Here is a 17,977-nt window from a genome sequence, read left to right as displayed (position 1 = left end):
ACTACAAATTAATGGTAATATTTAAATCACATCTTGTCTGCTATTTAGACCTAGTGGTGTTCTCAACAAAGACTTTTTTTAGTCGAAACGTGTTGATCTGTCATTTATGTGCCTTATACCTGACAATTTATGCCTGTTTCCATGTTACTTTGCCTGAAATCTTGCAACACACTACGCCGCCAGGGACTCAGATCCTGCAGTGTCGGAAGTGTCCCCCTTCTTAAGCCAGTACATGTCCGGGCCCATCTGAAGTTTGCTAGAGAGCATTTGGATTATCCAGAAGAGTATTGGAAGAATGTGATATGGTCTGATGAAACCAAAAGTAGAACTGTTTGATAGAAACAAAACTCGTTGTGTTTGGAGGAGACAGAATACCGAGCTGCATCCAAAGAACACCATGCCTACTGTGAAGCAAAGGGTGGCAATATCATGCTTTGGGGCGGTTTCCCTGTAAAAGGGATTAGTACAACTGATCTGTGTACATGAAAGAATGAATAGGGCTATGATTTGTGAGATATTGAGTGCAAACCTCCTTCCATCAGCAAGGGCATTGAAATTTGGATGGGTCTTTCAGCATGATAACGATCCCAAGCATACTGCCAGGGCAATGAAGGAGTGGCTTTGTAAGAAGCATAAGAAGTTCCTGTAGTGGCCTAGCCAGTCTCCAGATCTCAAACCCATAGAAAACCTTTGGAGGGATTTGAAAGTCCATGTTGCCCTGCCCAGCAACAGGCCCAAAACATCACTGCTCTAGAGAACATCTGCATGAAGGAATGGGCCAACAGTGTGTGCCAATCATGTGAAGACTTACAGAAAACGTTTGACCTCTGTCATTGCCAACAAAGGATATATAACAAAATATTGAGATGAACTTTTGTTAATGACTGAATACTTATTTTCCACCGTAATTTGCGAAATAAATCTTGCCGATAGAGCGAGTGCGATAGAGACATAGACAGAGATATAGATACAAATACAGATCATACACACATTCAATTTTTTTTTTAACACTTCATCAAAGTAAGCATAACCTTGTCATGTCTATTCACCAGTACACTATGTTCCAAATTATTATGGAAATGATATTTTTCTCTGATTTTCCTAAGTGGCCGATGCAAATGACAGTCAGTCTAATAAAAGTAATCACCCGTTAGAGTATACATCGAATTTTATTGAAGAAACCTCCCAATGATAACAGTATAATCTCCAAAATGAATAAAAACTCAAATTGCACTGTTCCAAATTATTAGGCACAGTAGAATTTCTAAACATTTGATATGTTTTAAAGAACTGAAAATGCTCGTTTGTGGAATTTGCAGCATTAGGTCACATTCACTGAACAAAAAAGCTATTTAACTATAAAACATCCTAACAGGCCAAGTTACATGTTAACATAGGAACCCTTCTTTGATATAACCTTCACAATTCTTGCATCCATTGAACTTGAGAGTTTTTGGAAAGTTACTGCTTGGATTTCTTTGCATGAAGTCAGAATAGCCTCCCAGAGTTGCTGTTTTGATGTGAACTGCCTCCCACCCTCATAGATCTTTTGCTTGATGATACTACAAAGGTTCTCTATAGGGTTGAGGTCAGGGGAAGATGTGGCCACACCATGAATTTATCTCCTTTTATGCCCATAGAGCAGCCATTGACTCAGAGGTATTCTTTGCAGCATGAGATGGTGCATTGTCATGCATGAAGATGATTTTGCTCCTGAAGGCATGTTTCTGCTTTTTATAGCATGGAAGAAATTTGTCAGTCAGAAATGCTATATACTTTGCAGAGGTCATTTTCACACCTTCAGGAACCTTAATGGGCCCTACCAGCTGTTTCCCCATGATTCTGGCCTAAAACATGACTCCTCCACCTCCTTGCTGACGTCGCAGCCTTGTTGTGATATGGTGGCCATCCACCAACCATCCACTACTCCATCCAGGGTTGCTCGACCCTCATCAGTAAACAAGACTGTTTGAAAATTAGTCTTCAAGTATGTCTGGGCCCACTGCAACCGTTTCTGCTTGTGAACACTATTTAGGGGTGGCCGAATAGTAGGTTTATGCACCACAGCAAACCTTTGAAGGATCCTACTCCTTGAGGTTTGAGAGACTCCAAAGGCACCAGCAGCTTCAAATATCTGTTTGCTGGTTTGTAATGGCTTTTTAGCAGCTGGCTCTCTTAATCCGATGAACTTGCCTGGCAGAAACCTTCTTCATTCTGCCTTTATCAGCACGAAGACATCTGTGCTCAGAATCAGCCACAAATCTCTTAACAGTACGGTGATAACGCTTAAGTTTTTGGGAAATATCTAAATGTTTTCATCCCTTGACCGAGGCATTGCACCATTTGATGCTTTTCGGCAGCAGAGAGATCCTTTTTCTTTCCCATGTTACTTGAAAACTGTTGCCTGCTTAATAGTGTGGAACATCCAGTTTTCCTTTTATTGGGCTCACATGGCAAACTAATTATCACAGGTATCTTGAGATTGATTTCAATGATCCAAAGAACCCTGAGACACAATACCATTAATGGGTTTCATTAAAAAAAAAAACAAAAAAATGCTATGACACTTAAAAACAATTTGCATAATAATTTTGAACATAGTGTAATTTCTTTTAGATACAGTCGATCAGCAGTGATTGCTATCATTTAGTCTTCACATACATTTTGTCCAGCTACCTCTCCCCCCTTAACATATATAATGTTTATACTGTATGATAGTATGAAAGATTTATACACATTACACATGTACAGGAATTTCACTTTTTTCAATGTGCCTAAAATAGTATGTGTTATGGACAATGACAGCAGGATCCAAAGGCAACTAAAGGGTAAACAGTTTCTGGACAGGCATTTTTTTAGGGGGGTTGCGGTGAGAAGTGCAGATTTTTTTTTGCTTCGGTGGGAGTAGATGCTGTTCGCCTGTTTTTGGGGGCCTCCGGCCTGGATGGCCCTCTATGTGAGCTGGTCGACTTTATCTTGACCCACAATTTCTTTGTATTTAAGGATCAGTTTTATCTACAGAAGCGGGGCACAGCAATGGGGGCGGCCTGTGCGCCTTCGTATGCCAACCTCTTCCTGGGCTCCTGGGAGAGGGGTTTATTTGGTGACGGGGGCCCGCAGGACGCTTCCCATGTGCTGTGCTGGTACCGCTTCATAGATGACATTTTATTTCTGTGGGATGGTACTGTCGGCCAGCTCGATGGTTTCATGAGGTCTTTGAATGATAACAATTGCAACATTCGTCTGACATACAGGTATGACGACAGGAGTGTGGATTTCTTGGACGTCCGCCTGGAGGTCGACACGCACCGCCTTATCCAGACGGACGTATTCAGGAAACCCACCTCCGTAAATTCCTTGTTGCATGCCTCATCGGCCCATGACCCAGCCACGGTGAGGGCCATCCCAGTCGGACAGTTTCTCCTCATGCGGCGCATCTGCTCCACCGATGATCGATTCGAAAGACAAGCCCACGACCTGAGTGATCATCTTCTAAAGAGGGGGTACAGCCGCAGGTGTGTGAAGATGGGCTATAATAGGGCAAGATATACCCTGCGCAGTGGCCTTCTACAATCTAACAAAAAGGGTGGTGTACAGAATAGAGATGGACCTATACGGTTCATCTCTACATATAATCATGAATGGTGCAATATGCGCGCCATCTTACAAAAGCACTGGTCTGTTTTGGGAGACAGATTCATCCCTGAGGACCACCCTGGGGCATTCCCCATCCATGACGCCACGCCGCTCAAAGAATTTGAGCAATCTCTTGGTACGGAGCCACTATATGCCTACTCCTAAAAATTTCTTTGGGTCCAATGGTCCGATCAGTGGATCTTTTTATTGTGGACACTGCCTGGCTTGCGCCAATGTCCTGCGCTGCTCCACCTTCAGCTCCTCGGATGGTATGAGGGAATTTAAGATCCAACAACGGATATCACGTGGCACGTCAAATGTTATATATTATAAAACCATCCCCCGACATTTCCGGGCACATCACAATTGCAATGCGGGATTGTTACAAATTAGGGGGATTGATGCGTTGCATATGGGTATAAGGGGTGGCGACTACAAAAAAAATCCTTGGGCAGATGTAGGTTAAATGGATTGTCCAGTTGGACACCATGAGCCCTAGAGGCCTTAATGAGTTTCTAAGCTTCACCCCATTCCTATAGCCCCCTATGCAAAATGACATCAAAAATCCTCCTCCTGGTTTATTATAACATTTTCCTTGTTTCCCTTCATGTTTGGAATCGACATGAAGGGATATACAGTACTATTGATATTCCCTTGTTCTTTCCTTTTTATTGTATCCGCATGACCTCACATTTCCCATGCTGCTCAGCAGCGGATGTTTTTAATTTTCTTTTGTTTTTATGTTTTATTTACTGTTTTATTCTTTTCCTATTTCTTCAGTTATTACCCAGTGAGTCCTTATCTGGCTTTGAACTAGTCTTGTACTGTGGATCTGATATACCAACTGCTACAATCAAGCATCTCCGTGAAACCCACCATATATCTGGCCAATTGTTAATATATCTATGCTTTATTTATATGTGGGGATACAGGCTGCTGTATTAGGGCACATTTGAATTAGGATGTTTTATGGAGTTAATCATCTGTTTATCCGATGTATTATTTTAATATATACTCATCGTACTGTTATATGTTTACTGAGGCGATCTGTATTACATCTATTGCTTTAATGCATATTCATTGTATCATGCTTATTTAGGCGGCCTATATCCCTATTCATGCATGGTCTTACATGTCGACTTAGGGTTAATTATATGTGGCTTTGGCCTCTGCATAGTTCCCTGACTCTGGGTTATGTGTAGATGCTCTTATGATCCACCATTTCTTCATGGCCGCGCGCATTGCCATGCTGTCTGCGGCTCCGCGCTGTGGCCGGCGTCTGTATGCACAGTGTGCTTCGCCCTTACTCGGCGCGTGCACACTGTGCTTGACGCCAGACTACAGTGCAGGACCTGCAGACGCCATGGCGCATGCGCCGCAAGCGCCAATACGATTGGTGGACACCGGTCATGTGACTGGGTTCAAGGGCTATTTCAAGGCCCTACTGGGATATTCACAACTATCTCCTCCTTGATAAAGCGGCGGGGGACGTCGCGAAACGTGCAGCGGGGGTTCCAATGCTGGGCTCTCCTTCCCCTCCCTGGTAAGTTGCCGTTCTTGATTTCTCTGCATCCTTGGGGGCATTTTCTTTATGGTACACTTGTACTGTGTCCTTATAGCAGGTAGTAATTGTATCTTACTTGGCCATTGGCTTATAGGGATTTGGCCCGCGGATGCGAATATGGTACTTTAATATGAGACAGGATGTGTGTTATATTTTTATTTGTGCCACTTGCCGGTTTTTCGATCCAGGGGAGGTTAAGGGGTGTTTATCATGGGATCTGTTGCCCACACTTATTCATGAGCACTTCTTTTGTATGTGTTTTTGTACTATTGGTATTTAATAAAAAGATTTTGATTTTTTTTATATTAAAATGACTGCGTGCTCCTTTGCTTCTCCTGGTATCTATTCTAGTTTCTGAGCTTGTGCATATGGTGGTGGAGCAGGGTTGTCCCCTGTCTTCATATCGCCATACATTTTTGGGATTTTTGTTGCCAAGTAGTCAACAATGTAACGGGCTGGGTGGTGGAACCACTGTGCAAAGAGCAAGGAAGACCTGGAGTGGCATGACTAGGAGCCACACCCAATCCAACCATGGACACATAAGCAGCTAACACCATCACAGTCTGTGGAGAGACATGGGAGGTGATCCAGGTACTACTCCAGGACTGACCTTGGGGTAGATGGTGGCTGACCCCTAGGAATGGATAGCTGGGATGGCCCGGGGAAATTTTCAACAGATGCAGACAAGATGACAAGAACTGCAGGTGCAGACAGGACATTTTGATGAAGAAGTGAGCACTGGCAGGTGCAGCAGGCTCGGCTGCCATTGAAGTGAGCACTGGCGGGGGCAGCTGGCTGAGATGCTAGTACAGGGACCTGAGAACTGACAGGAGTGTTAAGAACAAACTCACAACGTTGAAAAGGTACCTCCATGTTTGAGGAGGAGGTTTAAATAGTAAGTGACCTCCAGCTATTGGCTGGGGACACTTTAGAGGAACGTGCGCACCCCCTTTAAAGAAAGAGGAAGTGTGTAAAGCGCACGCTAAGCACAGTGCCAGGAGACTTTCTAGGAGTATATACACCACAAGCAGCAGACACGGAAGGAGCAGGATGGGAGCCTTGGCGGTGAGCACGCTTATGTCTCTGCAGGGAGAGAGACAGCAGTAAGATGTGGGCACTGCAAACAAATGTAAATATTTTGGTATAATAAAAACCCAATTAATGATTTGAATAACAACGTATAGTCTCTCACTGAGATAATTAAAAAAAAGTTTGAGAAATGGTCCCAGCTTCCTCTTTCTGCAGCAGGAAGAATTAATCTTCTTAAATGTATTATTTTCCCAAAGTGTCTCTATATACATCGGAGCACTCCTCAATTAAGATCCCCAAGGTATTCTATAAGAGAATGCATGGTATGATGGTCCTTCATATGAGGTTCATCAAAATTAGTTCTAAAACCTTACAGAGACCCAAGAGCCAGGGCAGACATGCAGTATCTGACTTATTTTTATATTATCTAGCTGGTAAATGGTGTTAATTAAAAAGTTGGTTGTGGGATAATAATAATAATAATAATAATAATAATAATAATAATAATAAATAATAAATCTTTATTTATATAGCGCCAACATATTCCGCAGCGCTTTACAGTTTAAACAGTTTCAAAACACAAGTCATAAGTAACAACGTTAACAATACAATAATTAAAGCAAAATAAGACGAAATAAGACGACCCTGCTCGTGAGAGCTTACAATCTACAATGCATCTCCCCCACCTCAAGGTACAGGTGTGTATTTACAATGATGCATTTACATAGATGGTCCAGCCATCTTGAGGGAGTGAAGGATAGATTGAGATAGTGAATGGGCTACACACACACTTACACATAAAATGACTGATTAGTGAACGTGATAGGCCGCTCTGAACAAATGCGTTTTGAGGGAGCGCCTAAAGCTGTGTAAATTGTGGATGGTCCTAATTTCTTGGGGTAGAGCATTCCAGAGGATTGGCGCAGCACAGCAGAAATCTTGGAGTCGGGAGTGGGAGGTGCAGATTAGCGCAGAGGTTAGTTGAAAGTGGTTTGCAGAGCGCAGCGGTCGGTTAGGCCGACAGACAGAAATGAGGGAGGAGATATAGGGGGGTGCCGCCCTGTGGAGAGTTTTGTGGGTGAGAACAAGTACTTTGAATTGGATCCTATAATGAATGGGCAGCCAGTGTAACGATTGGCGAAGAGCGGACGCATCCGAGTACCGATTAGCCAGATGGATAACCCTGGCCGCTGCATTAAGTTTGGACTGGAGAGCGGAAAGTCGAGTAACGGGGAGGCCAATTAATAGAGTATTGCAGTAGTCCAGGCGGGAGTGGATCAATGCGACAGTGAAGGTTTTTGTTGTTTCCATGGTGAGAAAAGGGCGGATTCTACAGTCATGGCCAAAAGTTTTGAGAATGACACAAATATTATATTTTCACATGATCTGCTGCCCTCTGGTTTTTATGTGTTTGTCAGATGTTTTTATCACATACAGAAATATAATTGCAATCATATTATGAGTAACAAAAGGTTATATTGACAGTTAGAATGAGTTAATGCAGCAAGTCAATATTTGCAGTGTTGACCCTTCTTCAGGACCTCAGCAATTCTCCCTGGCATGCTCTCAATCAACTTCTGGATCAAATCCTGACTGATAGCAGTCCATTCTTGCAAAATCAATGCTTTTATTTTGTCTGAATTTGAAGGTTTTTGTTTGTCCACCCGTCTCTTGATGATTGACCACAAGTTCTCAATGGGATTAAGATCTGGGGAGTTTCCAGGCCATGGTCCCAAAATCTCTATGTTTTGTTCCCTGAGCCATTTAGTTATCACCTTTGCTTTATGGCAAGGTGCTCCATCATGTTGAAAAAGGCATTGTTGATCGCCAAACTGCTCTTGGACGGTTGGGAGAAGTTGCTCTTGGAGGACATTCTGGTACCATTCTTTATTCATGGCTGTGTTTTTAGGCAAGACTGAGAGAGAGCCCATTCCCTTGGCTGAGAAGCAACCCCACACATGAATGGTTTCAGGATGCTTGACAGTTGGCATGAGACAAGACTGGTGGTAGCGCTCACCTGGTCTTCTCCGAATAAGCCGTTTTCCAGATGTCCCAAACAATCGAAAAGGGGATTCATCAGAGAAAATGACTTTACCCCAGTCCTCAGCAGTCCACTCCCTGTACCACTTGCAGAATATCAGTCTGTCCATGATGTTTTTTCTGGAGAGAAGTGGCTTCTTTGCTGCCCTCCTTGAGACCAGGCCTTGCTCCAAGAGTCTCCGCCTCACAGTGCGTGCAGATGCACTCACACCTGCCTGCTGCCATTCCTGAGCAAGCTCTGCACTGCTGGTAGCCCGATCCCGCAGCTGAAACACTTAAGAGACGGTCCTGGCGCTTGCTGGTCTTTCTTGGGCGCCCTGGAGCCTTTTTGGCAACAAGGGAACCTCTCTCCTTGAAGTTCTTGATGATGCGATAGATTGTTGACTGAGGTGCAATCTTTCTAGCTGTGATACTCTTCCCTGTTAGGCCATTTTTGTGCAGTGTAATGATGACTGCATGTGTTTCTTTAGAGATAACCATGGTTAACAGAAGAGAAACAATTATGCCAAGCACCAGCCTCCTTTTAAAGTGTCCAGTGTTGTCATTCTTACTTAATCATGACAGTTTGCTCCATTAACACAGGTGTGGGTGTTGATGAGGACAGGGCTGGAGATCAATCACTGAAACGATGTTAGCTGGTCCTTTTAAGGCAGGGCTGCAATGATGTTGAAATGTGTTTTGGGGGATAAAGTTCATTTTCTAGGCAAATATTGACTTTGCAAGTAATTGCTGTTAAGCTGATCACTCTTTATAACATTCTGGAGTATATGCAAATTGCCATTAGAAAAAAATGAAGCAGTAGACTTTGTAAAATTAATATTTGTGTCATTCTCTAAACTTTTGGCCATGACTGTAGAGATGTTATTTAGGTATAAGCGGCAAGAGCAGGCAAGAGATTGTATATGGGATGTGAAGGAGAGATTGGTGTCAAACATAACACCCAGACAGCGCGCCTGCTGCCGGGGAGTTATTATGGTGCCACCCAGAGAGGGAAATGTCAGATTTAGGGAGGTTAGTAGACGGCGGGAGCAGAAGAAGTTCAGTTTTTGAGAGGTTAAGTTTCAGATAGAGAGTGGACATGATGTTGGAGACTGCGGACAGACAGTCACTGGCATTCTGTAGTACAGCAGGGGTAAGGTCGGGGGATGACGTGTATAGTTAGTTGTGTGTCATCAGCATAAAGATGGTACTGAAAGCCAAATCTGCTGATGGTCTGTCCAATTGGGGCCGTGTAGAGAAAGAAGAGAAGGGGACCAAGGACTGAGCCCTGAGGTACCCCAACAGCGAGAGGAAGAAGAGATTACGTGGAGCCAGAGAACAAAACACTGAAGGAGCGGTCAGAGAGATAGGAAGAGAACCAGGAGAGAGCAGTGTCCTTAATGCCTAGTGACTGGAGCCTAGAGACGATAGGGATCCTAGAGGGATGATAAACCATCTAATGCGAAGGCACATATTTTGCAAATTTTGAATGGGATTTCAATATGGGCAATATTGGAGGGATCCTATAAACCACCACAGGGACTGCCATTTGTGCATAATCTTGCAATACATATCTGGAAGGAAAATTTTGAAATTCACTGACCAAATGGGCAAGACTCAGTTATGGATTATAACCCTGACCTCAGCAATACGGAACAACAACACTAGACAATGTATTTGAAAATAAGGTACTGTTATCATTTGATGAAATACATACAAAATATTGTGTTCCTCAGATTTTTATGGATATATGCAAATGAGACATGCTATTACGCACCAGTTCCCACATCCTAAAATGTGGATATCGAGATACCCACTAATAGGTGTACTAATCACTCAAGGCCCTACGGGTGTAATTACCATATTATATACCTTTCTGCTTAAAATCACAAATTGCATCTACTCAGCTTCCTATGGAAGACAAATGGCGATAATTGGTTCCCTCATTAACATTTGCGTTTCCGTGCGGTCGCCTCACATGTCAAATCGCCGCATACAGACGCATCCGCATACAAACACATGTCCCTGCGTACACAATGTTAAAGATAGGTACGCAGGGAAATGCTGGACGCATGCGGAAGTAGGCTGAGCATGAGTGGAGCTTCACAGAGGAAGAAAGGAGGAAGTAAGCTGCCATCCGCAGCCCTCCTCGACACAAGTCTGAAACCAGCCTAATTGCTTGTTTTTTGTTGGTTTGTTTAAAATATATAATTAAACATTGAAATACTGTAATATGCTACAGCCAAAATATACTGTTCAGAATATTATGTAATATTTCTAATAGTATCCTGTATTGATATCAGTTGACCTTGATAGCAATCTGATTCATATCCTGTTAATGTATACTCTTATTTTGACACAAAGCTAGGAGGGACAGCTAATACTAGAGAAGAGAGATACAGGATTCAAAAAGATATCAATAAACTGGAGCAGTGGGCAGCAACAATGTTTTTTAACAGGGAAAAATGCAAAGTACTACATCTGGGCAATAAAAATGAAATAAGCATATACAGGATCGGAGGAATAGGGCTAAGCAACAGCACATGTGAAAAAGACTTGGGTATACTAATAAATCACAGACTGAACATGAGCCAACAGTGTGATTCAGCAGCAAAAAAGGCAAATACAATTCTGGGATGTATAAACAGAGGCATACAGTTTAAATCATGTGAAGTCATTATTGCCCTCTACTCCTCTTTGGTCAGACCTCATCTGGAATACTGTGTTCAGTTTTGGGCACCACATTTAAAAAAGAAAAAAAACATCAACAAACTGGAGCGTTCAGAGAAGAGCGACCAAAAAACCATCAACAAACTGGAGCGTTCAGAGAAGAGCGACCAGAATGGTGACCGGTCTGCAAACCATGTCCCTATGAGGAACGGTTACAGGATTTGGGAATATTAGCTTGCAAAAGAGAAGACTGAGAGGAGACTTAATAGCTGTCTACAAATATCTCCAGGGCTGTCACATTGTAGAAGGATCATCTTTATTCTCATTTGCACAAGGAAATACTAGAAGCAATGGGATGAAACTGAATGGGAGGAGACACATTAGATATTAGAAAAAACTTCTTGACAGTTAGGGTGATCAATGAGTGGAACAAGCTGCCACGAGAGGTGGCGAGTTCTCCTTCAATGGAAGTCTTCAAACACAAGCTGGACAGACATCTGTCTGGGATGATTTATTGAATCCTGCTTTGAGCAGGGGGTTGGACCAAATGGCCCAGGAGGTCCCTTCCAACTCTACCATTTTAGGAATCTATTTTGAGGTATTTTTCTTAATAAAAAAAGGTTTAAAAAAAAAAAAAAGTGGTGCAGGCAATGATATTGTCTACGCATACCATCAGACTGTGTGCAAAAAGGTTTACGTGAACTACCCACGGACATGAATTGGTCCTTGTGTGATCAGTTTTGCATACTGACTTAATACGTTTGCCTAAACCAGTCCTTAATTGTAGAACCACCGCACATCTCTAATTCCATACACAACCTACACTGATGCATTTAGTCAACAAGCCGAGATCTTGATAATATTGGACATTGCCATAAAGAATGATAGAATGTTACAGTTGTTTTCCAAAATGAAAAAGTTTTAACTGTATAAAATCAAAGAATTATTCTCAACACTAATTTTTTCACCCATCTACTGGATAGGCAACAGCTTCCTCAGTTAGCAAGTGATCGCTGGCAGTCCTATAGACGTTGTATGAAGCGGAGGCATGCAAGCGTGACCACCGGTCCTTTCCTACAAAGAGATTCAGAGCCCTGTTCCAGGATTTGGTGGGGGTCTCAGCGACTGAACTATGAGCAAGTGAGAATTTGCAATGCTGGAAATTGTGCAACACAAATTAAAAACAAAATGTAACACCCAAAATGCATTAAAGTGTTTGGTTTCTTATTTTTCTGACTGCACTGTACTGAGAGAGTGTGGGAGAGAGGGTCCCCGCCGAGTGTCCGGGTCAGAACCAAGGGGGCCGTCACCTGGGTTCCGGGGGAAACTGTCTCCGGGGTACAGAGTTCAGGGACGGACCGTGGAGACTGACAGGTGGGCTGGGGGAGTAGCCAATATAAAAGGGCGGGGAACGCGAGTCACAGTGAGTCAGCAGAACGAGACAGATGGAGCAGGAGACCGTGGGAGCGACTGAGAGCCAGAGCGACTTACCGGAGCCAGGAAGGAGGCCAGAGACAGGAGAGATACTCCCCCTGGACATCAGTGGGACGGTGCCGAGACAACCATCCGAGCACCGCTGCCCCGCGTCGACCAGCGGCCGCCTTCCTCCAGTCCGTGGCTGCGGCCTGCCCGCGGTCACTCGCGGCCGTTGCCGCCTCACTTCAGCCCGAGGCTGCTGTCTGTCTCACACCGCCCGCAGCCGCCCCGCTTCTACCCGTGGCCGCGGCTAGTTCTGTGCAGTCGGCAGCCACCACTGTCCAGCTCCAGTCCGCAGCAAGGGCCGGGCTGTTGCTCGCCGCGAGTCCTCCGTTGCAGTCGCTGGCTGCGCAGGTGGCCTGCCAGCCGCCACCCCGCATCGCCGCTGCTTTCCCCTATCCGGGGGCTGCGGCCCATCTGTCCAAGGACTCCTCCAGGGCCTGTTGTGCCCCTGCTTCACCGGAGCGTTGGAACGCTCCAAGACTACGAAAGATCTTCAGCGGCTGGGCCCAGCGGCTGCCTTGCAGAAGAACCATCGTCCGGGACGCCGAGGGACGTCGTGCCAGTTATGTGACACTATATAGTTAAGGACCCGTAGTCGGCCATACCGTGGCACTATACCTCTGACTTCCGGCCAGTCAAAATATGCGGTCACAAGAAGGCACCGCGGAACTGGAGTGGCAGCAAAAAAAGGTGAAGATGCCAGAGGGAGAGTATAAGACCAGGGGCAGGGACCTTATAATAAAAAGCACCACTCACGAAAATTTTTTTTAAAAAAATGCACGCTGAAGCGATGCGTTAATAGAATGAAAAAAAAAAAAAAAAGAAGAACGTACATCGGCTCAGAAGTCTTGGCATAGAGAAGTCTTGAGCACATTTCAAAACAGGTCACTTCAGTTAAAGTGTGGAGAAAGTTTATGACACAATAATCAAATGAGTACGCTCGACAATCTTCTTCTGTTTCGCATAAATTATTTTAGTTGAATAATTCAGGGAGCCATCAACAAAATTAACAAAATCAGGAGTTAGATACTTACTATCAGCATCCGACAGTATGATGTTAGGGCTCTTTCCACCAAGCTCGAGTGTTACCTTCTTCAGGTTCGATTTTCCAGCTGCCTGCTGGATTAGACGACCCACCTACCGGAGACAAATATAGGCAGTTCATTTACCATATTTGCTAAGAGACCAGTTGAGAAAGAACTGCTGGCATAAGGGGACAGATTTACTGAAAATATCAATGATATACAAGACAGTTTTAAAATGCGCTAAATGTGTCACAGTTGAGAATGCGAGATGACAAGTTTGCACCTTTAGATTTTCTAATCTATGTTTATCCACCCATTACTTGACTTACTTTGTGCCGAAAAGTTCCACTAAAACATTGACGTATTCTTGGTGCATGGTGTTGCATAATAGGTCAGGATCCTTACTGGTGAATCTTCTGAAACAGACATTAAAGGGAACAACCCCAGCTTCTTTTCACAAGTGCGCATGCTCTGCAGCAACGAGCAGGAAGACCGTGGCGGGCATAGCATGCTCGCTCACAAGCTATCATGTGGCCACTGACTCACAGCGGCTCCGAAGCATGCGCACATGTGAAAAGAAGCTGGGGACGTACACAGTGCGCATGTCTGGGGAGCTGATGGGTGGGATTTCAGAAGTTGGTGCCGTGATGTCAGGCCAGTCACAGCAATCAATCACAATGCAGTGAAATTTCGAACAGGTTCGTTAATCATTAAAAACCCTATGACCGAAACTAAAGGTCTGTGATGCAATCTACTAATGGGAGCTCATATTGTATGTGTGGAGGCTCATGTTGTATGTAGGGAGCTATGGGGGGGCTTATACTGTATATAGGGGGATGTCAGCATACTTAATTCTGTTCAATATTAAGCTATACAATTATTTTTTTTTCTATAAATATTGAACCACATTCATTTCAACCTATTGGTTTGGCCTCCTGAACAGTCACGGTCTGTGATGTAGCCCCTTGGGAAAATTAATCTCCCACCCCTGCTCCAGTTTGTATAGCGCTATTTTATGAATAGTGCTGTACATAAGAAAAAAAATTGTGTCGCTATCTGTCGTTTTCCGTGTACGGATGACCCACCACATGATCTACAAAGGGAATCAGGCCACGTGATATATGCGGTACTGGGGGGGGGGGATCCCCTCGCCTCAAACTGCCTGGGGCCCTGGCTACGCCGCCTCCGATTGGTGAGCACTGCTGTGTACATATGGACTTGAGTTATATGCCCGAAATTGCCTTAACATCTGTCCACTATAGAAAGCCATTGCAAAATTAAAAAAAAAAAAAACAAACTTGTATCACAACGATTTCTGTACAGGAAAAAAGCAGGTCTGCATTGCTTTCCTATACAATTAAATAAATGGCCAACACATGCATACTTCTGGAAGCCAACGTGGGCAATATTTGTAAAATCAAGCATTGGACACAATTTGATCAGTGAACTATGGCTTCCTCTACATGTAGTCAAGAAGGCTAAAACATCAAAGATTGACAACATACGGATTGTAGTCATATATAAGCAATAGGGGCATGACATGAGCAATGCTGAACTTCAACAGGATTTACTTGTTAGTCATCATTAACCATATAATAAACAATCCCAGTGGCGGTTTAGATGTATCTATTGTTCTGGTGATACTAGGTGTCAATCTTAATGCTTCTGTATTGCACACCTGTGCTTGGCAGCTGGCCTCGGGCCTTTGTTAGGAATACCTTTCCTAAGTGTAAGGACAGAATTCACAGGAAGATAACGACCTCAGATGATGACCACTGTCTGTACCTTTGTACATGACCCTTGCATCTCTAACCCTAGAGCGCCATCTTCAGAGCTCTAGCAATATCAGTAGCAATGATTATGTTCCTGGAGATCTAAAGACAGCAACTTGATTGGTTGGTATTATGTATAGGTGTAACAGGAATGGGCAATGTACGGCTTATAAAAAGCAGCTAGTGAAGCACTTCTCCATCTTCCACTACCTTTTCTCTTTCTCATTACCATTGTCTTAAGGGCTCATACTCATCTGTGAGGAAAACAGACGAGTGCAAATCTGATATTTTTTCTATCGGATTGCACTCGGACCAATATTAATCTAGGAGTTACAGCTCATCTGCAATTTTTTTTTTTTTTTTTTTTAAAACACAACCATGTCCTTTGAAAAGCTGGTAATTCAAATTATGTTCTGAGAAAATGGCGTGGGATCCCTTCCCCTGACATTTTATTAACCAGCAGAGAGAAAGCTGACAGCAAGAGGCTGATCGGCGGCACGGTGGCTCAGTTGTTAGCACTGCAGCCTTGCAGCGCTGGGGTCCTGGGTTTAAATCCCACCAAGGACAACATCTGCAAGGAGTTTGAATGTTCTCCCCGTATTTGTGTGGGTTTCCTCCAGGTACTCCGGTTTCCTCCCACATTCCAAAGACATACGGATAGGGAATTTACATTGTGAGCCCCATTGGGGACAGTGCCGAATGTACGTAAAGCGCTGTGGAATTAAAGGCGCTATATAAATGAGTAAAATAAATAAATAATAAAAAAGTCCAGGCTTTGGCATATGGGGCTGTGTGAGGGCTTATTTTTTGTGCCCTGAGCTGATGTTCTTACAGATATCATTTTGGGGTAGGTACACTGCAGGTAGCACTGCTATGTATAGTGAACATCACGATCTCCTATAAAAGCCAGCCAAACACTGACAATTCTCCTGTAAAAGCCATGAGAATCATGGCGACAAGTACGTCATGACATGACCCTTGGTTGTCATGGTAACACATCAGTAACCCACGATCACATTACAGTCTCGTGGAATAACACACTCCCTACCACGTGTTAACTGCCACTGTCTGCTCCACCCGCGATTGTTAAAGGCACAGATGGATGATTAAATCAGCCATCATTTGCCGGGAAAGATGCAAGCTTGGCATGTGAGACTACATCAACATCAGGGATGCAACTTTGGAAGTACATATATGTCAAATGTCGTGAGGCGGTTAATCAGTGTAATTTTTAGACTCTGCATATTCAATTGGACCATCTTAAAATTGCACAAAATGTATGAAGTTTCAAAACTGGAGCATTTGAGATTAGTTGGCTGTATTTGCGTCAGATATTTATGCCAAAATTTCAGCAGAAGGTGTTGCATCACAGACCGCTTCCGCTTTCTCATGGAGCCATATATTATTTGTCAAGCAAGTCAGATAAATTGTCTGAATCGCATAATAAATAATGTGCAAGTCACAGTTTGCGCATAAACAAAGTTATGACAGGACTGTGGCATAAATCTTCCCCATTGTGGAAGCAAACCTGGCCCATTGTGTTTGTCAACTCCAATAGATTACGGATAGAAATCTGTAAACTCTAAAATACTACGAAGCACAGCGCTTGTACTGGACATTCTGCTTAGTAGTCCTAAAAGAATCCTTGGTGTTCATGCTTTCAGTCCTATATAGGAATCTGGCCTTTGCTGCAGGGCCCTGGGTTGAATCTACAGAGTAGCTGCTGGCTGGTGTAGCGAGTTGAGGGAAGAAGTGTAAACAAACCCAAGACTGGGACAAAAATAAAATTGTAACTAATAGAATAGTCAAGGAATAACCAGGTTCAAGTCCAGGAAGTCAAGCATTGAAGGTAGGCAGGCAATCAACTGGTCATATCCATAAGTGCATCCAAGGGTTAACAAACCGAGTAGGTGAGGAACAAATGCAGAGTCAGAAGGCATGTCAATTGTATGATAAGCCCACCATTGTAGCATTACAAAATTATAGCTGGCAAAGGTAGGGAATCACATTGGGATTTGCAATTGTACATTCCACCATCTGCTCGCAAACTGGCTTTTGGACACGCTGGATAGACTGAAAACACTTATTAGCTGGGAAGAGCACAAATCAAGAATCCGGAAATGAGGAACTAGTCTATTTTATGCAAGGAATGAGAGCAACATACAACATATCTAACCAATACTTTTTGGGTTAGATATTTTCACATTCCTGCAAAAACCTTGTCAAAGATCGAACATTCCATAACCATTAAAACTGGACTCTCAAAATAACTGTACACAAACAGTTTTGCCTTCCTCCACGTATGATGCTGTGTGGATTCCAGCATACGGCTAAACCCTTCATCCACTTCCCAGTAAAAAGACTGAATGGATTCTTAAGTCTATATTTATTGAGATGATGATGTGAACTTGGTAACAGTGAATAAAAATGGTGGATGATATTATGTGGTAAAAACAGAATCCGCTGGTCAGGAGGAGAGATTGAAGTGAAGAGAGAGCCAGGACACTAGTGTATCACTAAGAAAAGCCCAGGAAAGATGTCTACATATCTCTTTCTGCCCAGGAAAACTAAGGGGGCGGTTCTATGCAGAACACACTATTCCTTAAAGGAGAAATTCTCTCTTGTACACAGAAACAAGTTAAATGAGTAACTAATGACCTCTAAAGGTTGTTAATTGGTATTACACTATGAAATTAACTTGCTGCACATGAATGGGCAGAACAGTAGTACTATGGCAAAAAATGATGCAGGGGAAGGGAAGGTCTGGCCTGCTGAATTTGACA

The 17,977-nt window shown here is 43.5% G+C and overlaps 1 protein-coding gene across 1 annotated transcript in view; it reads right to left on the bottom strand.

Annotated features, from left to right (window-relative positions):
- Positions 1-17,977, bottom strand: part of LOC141079180 (aldehyde dehydrogenase, mitochondrial-like) — an 83,768-nt gene that overhangs the window by 37,114 nt on the left and 28,677 nt on the right. Inside the window, exon 8 of the mRNA XM_073565290.1 lies at positions 13,432-13,534. Coding sequence (XP_073421391.1) covers positions 13,432-13,534 — 103 coding nt within the window. The remainder of the gene's footprint in view (positions 1-13,431; positions 13,535-17,977) is intronic.

The sequence above is a fragment of the Dendrobates tinctorius genome, unplaced genomic scaffold (genome assembly GCF_039654945.1).
Source record: "Dendrobates tinctorius isolate UK_male_01 unplaced genomic scaffold, ASM3965494v1 ptg000003l, whole genome shotgun sequence".
Taxonomy (NCBI): domain Eukaryota; kingdom Metazoa; phylum Chordata; class Amphibia; order Anura; family Dendrobatidae; genus Dendrobates; species Dendrobates tinctorius.
The sequence above is the reverse complement of the archived record's forward strand: the minus strand, read 5'-3'. Positions and strand labels throughout refer to the sequence as shown.